The following is a 9,248-nucleotide window of genomic DNA, read 5'->3' as shown; positions in this document are numbered from 1 at the left end:
CACCTGTGCAATTCCTACCTTCATCAGACCTGCTATTACTGCCAACTCAAAGCCTTTCTATTTGATCTGGTTTGAGATCACACATCGTGGGCATTGAAAGCAAACACTGAGACTATGACCATTAATGGAAAGAGTGTTACCATCCATGTAGCAATTTTACCGGCTTGTTGATAACCCTGAGATAGGTTAGAATAACCTTCCTTGAGAATACCTGTGTAGCATCTGGTCTCTAGCTGCCCTCTCAACCTATATTAATACAACAGGATTTCATTCATTTTGACATTGCAGAGACAAGGCAGGGAGAGTGGTGGGAAGGAAGTAGATCTAGGGGAGGAGGAGAAGTCTGCATTCACACAAGAAAAATGACAGCCAAGTTAGGTGTCGCTGGAACGTAACATAGCCACAGCTTTATCACTCTGGAGGCACATTTTGACATAATAACAAACTACTGAGAAAGAACCACCTTTATCTAGGTCAGAATGACAGACTCCCACGTGTTGGAGAGCTTGGGGAAACTAGTTTGAAACGTCAGGAAGACTGCAATCTGCACAGAGATTTTCATCAGGTCTCGACATCGCCTCATGGTTTTCGTCCAATGCATTCTAATTACTCCACTGGCTTCTAATGGCATGACATTTTGATTTCAGAGCCTACCAAAATAAAATGAACCACATTTTATGACGACTACATTTATAATAAGATGCAGATGGCAAAGGAAACAGATGCCTCTGACATCATCTCCCATTTGCCTTTAACTTTTGCAGACACTGGCAGTCTGTAAACTCATTCAGAGGGATGCAGGATAAGTCCGGCAGTATTCCAATTCTGTTTCCAGTCTAAAAAAACACTGGCAGCAGCAGCATTGCTTTCTCTGAGTCATACAGTGATCATTCCACAAAAAGAAATTGGATTCTAAGTGTCAGGCTTTAATGCAAAATTAATCATCATGGGGAAAAAAAAAAAAGTTCCCACAAATGTCGGGACTTCAACAATTAGTAATAATGGATTGTTTTGCATGACAGTGATGGAAAGGACAGGGTGTGAATGGTGTGAGGGGACCAGCTGTAGCTCAAGGAGGCAAGAAAGAGAAGAGTTTTAAACCGACAAGCGAGTTGAAAATACTCTACCAGCCCTTGGCACCCAGACTGTTCAAAGACGGACTCCTTATTATTTCTAAGTAAAAAACTTGAGGCTTTTCAGATCACTGTTTCGGACCTGAAAAAAAATGTTCATTCTGTATTTTTATCTGTATTTCCCAGAAGGAATTCTATAGTTCTGATAGGAGCTCTCACCATTTCCCCAGTGATATCACTGAACATTATACACAGGAAAAAAAAAAAAATTTTTTTTTTTTTTTTTTTTTTTTTGGTGCAAGAAAAATGTGTTAGAATATCTTTTAAAAAAGATAAGGAACTTTTGTAGTCCATCTTGAAAGCAAGAGATGCTTGGGCAAAGCAGCAATTGAAAGGCCTTTAGCAGTATTTGAGGTTCCACGATAGATCAGCACAGTTACAGATGAGGGAGACGGCTGGACAAAGACCTGTAAAATCTTCTCACCTCCCCTGACCGCCATCATATAACCTCATCCATGCCTTTAGCAGGAACATTTCAGCAGAAAAAAAAAAAAAAAAAATTCAGAAACAAAGGCAAGGAAAGTAGTGACATAAAAATAATCCTCCTAGGCCAAATACGGTGCCTAGTTTTAAAATAATCTCTGTGCAAGTAACAAACTGAACACGCTCACGCAGGCGCGCACACACACACTAAGTACAAGAATAAACAAACTCTTCACATCCACAAACCGGGCTGCAAAGGATTAGTGCAAATTTCTGCCGACCTGCAGCATTTAGTCCGTAAACTTTGGGTATCCTAGACGCTCCATCAGTGTCCAGCAGATGTTCTCAATCAGCTTAATTTCATCTCTAGGCAAGTTTTGTTTCCAAACATTAGTATTAGTTGGCGATATTTCCCCTTCATAGGGAAGATAGAAAAGGTTTGTGGAGGTGGCGAATAATATTTGGTTTAAACTAGCAGGAGACAAAGGTATTCCAAGAAAGGCAAAAATCCTTTCAGTGGTTTTCTGAGGAAAATGTACGATATCTTCAAACTTGATCAGCTGGTAGCTGGTGGGCAGCAAATCTGTATTTATTCTCAGGGCTGCGGCTGTGTTTGCCAGCCACAAATGGGACAACAGGGAGACTGCATCTGACTTGGGTTTTGATAATTCTCTCCTCAACGATTCATACTCGAAAGCATAGCCTGAATTTAAGTTGCATTTGCCTTTACCTCCCTCTATTTTAAACAATTTAGCTAAGTGCTCTGGTACATTTTTCAAAGAGTAGAGACTTGGTTTACTACTGTACAGCATTGAATAAATCCATGCCCGAGGGTCCCTTACTATGTACAATGCCCTCATAGAAGCTCCTAAAACTTCTTGAAAAAAATGGAGCTTTAACGTCCAGCTCCCGCTGCTTAAGCTGAGCACAGGACGCGCGCTTGGGTAATAGACCAGGTGTCTCCTCAAAGCCCTAATGTATTCAGCATCTCTATCAAAGGTGCCTTTCATTCTACTTCTTTGTTCGGGCAAAGATTCTCTCCTTTTCAATTTTCTTTTTTTGTCCTTATTTGCTGTAAAATATTGGGCCAGTTTACCCCTACTGGGTTCATGCAGATGGATATTTTGTAAATGCAGTTTTGTGTCTTGAACCAAGGACTGCAACCAGCCTCGGAGTAAACGGAAATGCACACTGTGGATATCTGATGCCTTCCATTCACAGGCATCTACAAATGAATCGATTTCGAATTCAGTTTCAGGAATTTCAATGTAGGTTGTAGGAACTCTGATGTAGAGAAAATCACTACTGTTGAAAAAAAGTTGTTTGAGAATTTCAGCTCCTGAACCAGGAAGTGAGGTAATGACAACATCAGGAAGATGGAGGCGGTGCTCCTGGGAAGACGAAGACTTCGAGCTTGCCTCGGCCTCCGTCCTTGCCCACTTCGCACAGAGGGGCTGAGTGCAAGTGCTCCACACATCCAGCAGCTCAATAAACCACAAGGCAATGACAAGGATTAAGATCCACCGCATTAGCTTTCTAAAAGAAAGGTAAAACCGCCACTGAAAGGTCAAAATCACCAAGCTAATGCACAAAATCAACCCAACTGCTATATTAAATTTAAATCCAAAGGGGAAAATAACCCTATCCTGTCTTACGGGCTTTGCTATTGCTTGAGTGCCCAAACCAAATCGGGTTATTTGGCCCTCATCAGCCACATTGGCAAAGCCACCAAAACCCAGGTAATCAAATCTCGTCTTCAAGTTATGGTAGTCAGTTACAATGGACACAACATGTTCAGTATTATTGACGTTGAGAGAAATCTGAAGTCCAGAGTTGGAATTATCAATAAATCTGCAGCTGGAAACATTGACATACGGTCCATAAAAGACATACGCAATCCTTGTGATTGTGGATTCCATCTGAAATGTGACATTAACGAACTGAGTCCACCGTTTCTTAAATTCAGCAGCTTGCTCGGCTTCCTGTATGCTAGCAATGGGACTCCTGCCACGATGATCAAACCAGAACATTCTGTAGTGTGCGTCCCATACGTCCATCATGGCGCCATTGTACCTGTTCAGAAACCTATACGGGATGTACTTAAAATCAATGTCCAGATTATGAAAGAAGGCACTGACAGTTTTTATTGGGGAACTGTCTTGCCTCTCAACGTGATCGACAACTAGCAAAGTTTGAGAATTTAAGAGGAGCAAAGCACGATACACACTTTTCAACTTCATTGCTGAAGAGTAAGCAGACACTGCTTCCCCACTCACAAATATCATTTCTCCATGTTGAGAGGCAGTAATGATCTCCCCTGCCGCATCCCCAGCCTCCTCACTGGTCCACTTAAGCCACTGTGCACACTCTCCCAGCTGACCTTCCCAGGGCTTATTACACTGGCTTGTGGGGGACGGAGCAAACACCAGTACATTGTTAAGGTGGCTCAGTTTGGGTCCATAGAGAGCTTCAGAAACAAATACTTGCCCATTGGGGGCGAAAGTAAATGAGTTCTGATCTGGATGTTCGTGTCCTGGGTTAAAGCTTCTCCACCCATCAATCCAGGAGTACGGCTGAAAGTGAACGATGTCATACACGGCTCGCCCCCCTAGCTTCCCAGATTTAAAAGACACAAAGGTATTGGTCTGTGTATTTGGCAACCCAGCCCCATAGGTGACAACACCCCAGTTAGGGAATGTGTGCATTTTTGCAGTACCATATTCAGCAGGAGGCTGTGGGGTGAGCTGAGGATCATACCAGATGAACTCGGTGTGAAGAGTACTCCACCTCTGGGCAGTGGAGGGGACCATTGGGCCATCTTTAGGTCGGTGCCTTCTAATTTGCTGAGCTAACCAATTCCCAGCTCCATTTTTTAAGATAAACTTATCCAAAAACACTAACTGGCTCTCTGGACCATAAAACCAATTATAATTGGAATCTGCTATACCCACAGTTCTCTGGAAGCCTGGTAAAAGGGTGGCATAATAGAACCAAAAGTGCATTTTTAACCAGTTGTTATCCAAGTTGTTGATGTTGAAATGACGCTGGGCTAGAAAAACATACTGTGTGACTGATTTAGCCGTGTAGCTCCCATAGGCTACACCTTCATCCAAAGAACCATCGACAATGTGATTCAACAGAAACATCGTCTTTTCCATCACATCTACTACAGCCTGTTTCCATATGTTTGCTTTAGATCCTTTATCTACCCCAGTCACCAAAGCCCCAGTGAGTAACGCTATCATGTTAGTAGCCTGGTGATTATGGAGAAGTTGTTTGCCCCATGAACGGACCTTGGAATACTCATACATTTCCTCTGTAACAGCCCATATTTTTTCCAGGTACTTTTGTCTTCGATGATCATCCAGTAGGTTATACAAAAAGTCAAAGGCAGTGGCAAAACCTGTTAAGGAATGGCCAACGGGAACCTCATCCCCTGGTGCATTTTCAACCAGCCAGTCTTTGTAGCCAACCATCCTGTCCATATATTCCAAGACAAACTCAAAGGCAACTTTGTCTTCCGGACATAACAAACAGTACAATGCTAAAGGAGGCAGATTGTTACCATAAATCTCATTCCACTTGGCAGCAAAATCAGCATGCTTGGGTGGAGGTAGGTAGTATGTGGGGTTGGACAGCATAACTGTGACTGCACTTCTGATAGCTCTAAAGAGATGCAAATGGCTTGTACGGGACTTCTGTCTCATTGCCTGGATTTCTCCAGCATCGAAATACAAACTTGGATGAAGCACACTTTTTTTCAGCTTTTGATGGGGTTCGAAATCTTGCACTTTCTGTGTCTTAAACTGATCTATATCATCTGTGAAAACTGCCCAGTCAGAGTAATTGCTCACAGATTCCTCAAAAGTAGAGAAAGCAAACATCACTAATGCTAAAAACAAGAAATGTCCTGTAAACATTAACGCCATGATCCATCGGGGAGCTCCTTCCTTAGGCATACATGTCAAAAACAGTGCTCAATGTATTTCCCTCTGCCTGGAATAAAACATACATTTAAGGCCTTTAACACAAAGACTATAAATCATATGTACTGTGAAATCCAGCTGACGCTCGGTTCATTCAAAGCAAGCTGAGTTGCCAAAAAGAGAAAACTTATACTGTCTGTGTCCCTGACACAGATCTGCTTCCAATAAAACTTCAAGGAATGTTAAAACCTGTATAATGTTTCTGTATCACATAGCAAACAGTGGTATAGTCAAACATACTAGAAATTCAGGATTTACTTCATTTACACAAATCTATCTAACATGAAGAGTCAAAACACACAGTATTAAAAAAAAAAAAAAAGAAAAGAAAAAGAGTAAACACTCCAGAATCTGAATTAAAAAGTTGTTCCTAGGGTAGGAAACCATCTCTAGTTATAAAAGTCACCCACATGTACGATGCTTGTGCCAGTTTGCCCAAAGGAGCTCATGATGTACTGAAATTCTTGAAGTCGACTTGGTTGTTATCTCCTTCCACTTTTTACACTTTTGCTTTGAAAATTTTTTCTTCTTCCATTTTTGGGAAAAGAACATCCTCAACAAGTGTTCAAAGTCCTACTTGGCTATAAAAAATCAAAATTTCTGCCCTCATTCCAAATCTGTCTTGTTCAGGCTTACTTACTCATCACCCATTACGACCCAGAGAAAGCATTTTCATGTCTTCTTTTATCAGCTTCATCTGTACAACTACAAGAATCTAATCTCTTCAGCCACCTAGGTACTTTTTTTCCAATCATGAAGTAGCCACCAACTGGGAGAGAAAACTCCCGATTCACCAAGAGGGACGGTTCTTTTCTGTTCCTTTTTCATGACACTCCTTTCTAGAGGAAAAACAAAAAGAAATTCTCTGAGGCTACGGAAATGCCGGAAGTGGACATGAACTGATGACTTACATGTTCTACAATCTCTTGACAAAAATTTTAGAATCACAATAAAATCTGTAACTGAATACCATCTAAGTTAGCTCAAGTGATCCTTTTTTTTTTCTTACACTTTTAAATGGACAGATTAGGAGAACAATGAATGGCGGCAGATGACAAGCAGCTACAAATGCAACTTTCCTGCAGCATTTATTTTAACTGTGGCTTGCTTGACTCCTTTAACGTGTTTTTATTCAAGGGCGGTTAAACAAAGATGAGATTCCTGCTATCATTCTCGTTGATTTGGTGGCAAAGAACTCAGGGACAAAGAGCAGAGGTTGAAAAGACCTTTTCTGATTCCGGTTAAGGGATTCGCTTTATGGGATCAAAAGGCACCTTGTATGGGAAACTACCGCGACCAGTCACGGTTCTCAAAGGGGACATGATGGCCACGCGTGGGAGCAAGCAAGCGGCGCTCCGACCTCACCTGCGGCCTCGGCGTCCGTCCTCACGAGAGGCCACCAGAGGGAGCTCAGACCCAGACTAAGGTGCAGCGTCGCCTCTGCCCGTCCTCGGGTTTGAAGAGCCTCACCAAGTTTCAGTCTTGGACAAGTCTCCTCTCCGTAGGAAACATCAACGCTGGAGTTTCCTGAACCGCCCCGCCTGTTGCATTTTTTTTTTCGTTCGCCTCCTCGAACCTACGAACGTGCCGCTCCCGGCCTTCGCTCCCCAGCCTCGACCTCTGGCCGTGGTTTGGGGACAACGACCCCTAAATGGCCAAGTCCGCTTACCTTCCGCAGATGTGGACAGGGTCTCCCGGCTGCGCTGGGCCCAGGGAGGAGGAGGTGGAGAGTTGCAGAAAACTGCTCCGCACAGGGAGCCTGGCCGCGCCGCCCCCCGCAGGGCTCCCCGCGCCCGGGGCACGGCACCCCCCGCCCCCCGCGCTCCAACAGGCTGCGGCCCCACGCTTGTCCCCCGCCCCGCGCCGCGAGGACACGCCCGCCCTCGGGGATCGCCGGACGCTCCAGGCAGCCCGGCACCGCGGAAGGCAGATCCGCGCGCGATGGGCGCTTTCGCGGGCGCTGAGTCCAGCGGAGCGCTGGGGTCCCCAGGCCGCGACGCTGCCGCGATGCCGCCGCGGCCGCCGCTCCTCCGTGCCAGCTCCGGCCGCGCGGCCCGGGGAGGGCGAGAGACAGCGATGCGGGCCGGGGGCGGGGCGGGAACGAGACGGGGGCGGAGCCGGGGCGGGGCCTCAGGCCCGGGAAGGCGGCGGGTGGGGAGGCGAGGGATGGGCGGGGCGGGAGCGAGACGGAGGCGGGGCGGGAGCAAGACGGAGGCGGGGTCATGGGCGGGGCCTCGGGACCCGGGAGCGAGACAGACTGTGACCCGAGCCGAAGGCGGGGCGGGAACGAGGTGTGGGCGGGGCCTTAGGCCCGCGGCGCTGTAGGGAGAGGACAGACCGCGATTCGGGAAGCCGGGAGGGAGGGCGGGGCCAGGGACGCGCCAAACGCCCCATCCCGGGATCCCAAAGCGAGTCTGTGGCTGTCTCCAGCAGCGCGAGTGCGGGCTGCGGCGGGGAGGGGGACATTTAGAAGCGCAGTTGTCTAAAGACCTGCCTGGGTCCTGCAGATATTTATCCTTTGGTCATCCGAGGGCGGACGGGCGGGCTGGGGCGGGGGGCGGAGAGAGTTTCGGGGCGTGATACAAATACCGGGGGAAGCGGGAACAGGCGGGGTCACGCTGTGGGATGTCAGGAATTACCCTTAGCACGAGCAGCGGGTGAGGACAGCAGGAAAGACAGGCAGCTTGGCCGAGGTTGCTGTCACTTAGAAAGACAACGTCGATTCACCAGGTTAATATGGGATGACTTCAGAGCTCCGATGCTAAAGATCAGAGGAAAGCAAAAAGGATAATCCGTTTTATGGATTGAAATCATTTATCTGGCAGTATAAATCTGAAACGGTGTGGGACAAACGAGTGGAAGGAATCTTTTTCTCATTAAAGAAATGGGAAGCGAAATTCGGTGAAGACCCACAAACGGGAGACAGCGTCTCAGTCGCTGTGACGCCGGCGGGGTGCAGCTCCAGGGTTCGGATTTGCTAGAGCAGCAGTGAATCCTGTTGTACTGGACATTGGGAATTTCTCGCAGATAATCTGAAATTCCGCTTCCTCTTGAGCCTACAGGGTCTGACGTCAACTATCACAGTGATATCGTAATCATAGAAATCCAGTGAAACATCAAACCTCCCAAACGAACAGCCCATCGGTTGGGGATTGGTCATAGCTTCATTTTCCTCCAACTCCATTCCATTTTGGTAAAATGGACAGATCCGTCCGTTAAGAAAGGAGCAACCTTGCTTAGATCACTTCTTGGTAGAACTGAATGGTAGACCATAACTAGCAGAAGACATTTCAAGTAACTTACCTTGGAGGTGAAATGTGGCTTTTACCTCATGACTCTTCCACTTTGTCAACTTCGGAACTCTACCCCCCCCCCCCACCCAAATGGCCAAACTTGCTTTTGCTTTGGTCCTCCTGTAACTATGCTTATACCATTCTGTTTCCTGTGGTATCCTCTGCCCAGCGAACCTCAGTTCTTTCATCATCTTGTGTCAGCGCAGATGCTTCAATTTCTCTGTAAATACCTCTTAGGTTTCCCTAGTAAGAATGAATTATTCCAGTACTCTATGATTTGTATCTGTATTCAGTCTTTAGATCATTTGTTTTGTGCTTAATATTTCACCTGACTCCTGCGCTCTCTTCAAAGTTCCTCAAGTCGTTAGCAGTTTCTCAATCCCTCTGTAAGCACTGCGTGTGCTTTTGAGATG

General features: G+C 46.1%; 1 protein-coding gene across 2 annotated transcripts; it reads right to left on the bottom strand.

Annotated features, from left to right (window-relative positions):
- Nucleotides 1–1,276: 1,276 nt before the first annotated feature.
- Nucleotides 1,277–7,311, bottom strand: DSEL (dermatan sulfate epimerase like). 2 transcript variants are annotated; one of them, XM_032310350.1, is made up of 3 exons: nt 7,212–7,311; nt 1,838–6,381; nt 1,277–1,594 (listed from the first exon to the last, which is right to left on the bottom strand). In XM_032310350.1, the coding sequence occupies exon 2, from the start codon at nt 5,513–5,515 to the stop codon at nt 1,847–1,849; it is 3,669 nt and encodes a 1,222-aa protein (XP_032166241.1). In that variant the 5' UTR covers nt 5,516–6,381; nt 7,212–7,311; the 3' UTR covers nt 1,277–1,594; nt 1,838–1,846. The 2 variants fall into 2 exon arrangements, with proteins under 2 accessions (XP_032166241.1, XP_032166240.1); XM_032310349.1 differs by having other exon boundaries at nt 1,277–6,381.
- Nucleotides 7,312–9,248: the final 1,937 nt, after the last annotated feature.

This window comes from Mustela erminea, chromosome 13 (genome assembly GCF_009829155.1).
Source record: "Mustela erminea isolate mMusErm1 chromosome 13, mMusErm1.Pri, whole genome shotgun sequence".
Classification (NCBI taxonomy): domain Eukaryota; kingdom Metazoa; phylum Chordata; class Mammalia; order Carnivora; family Mustelidae; genus Mustela; species Mustela erminea.
Note: the sequence above shows the minus strand (reverse complement) of the source record. Positions and strands in the feature narration are given on the sequence as shown.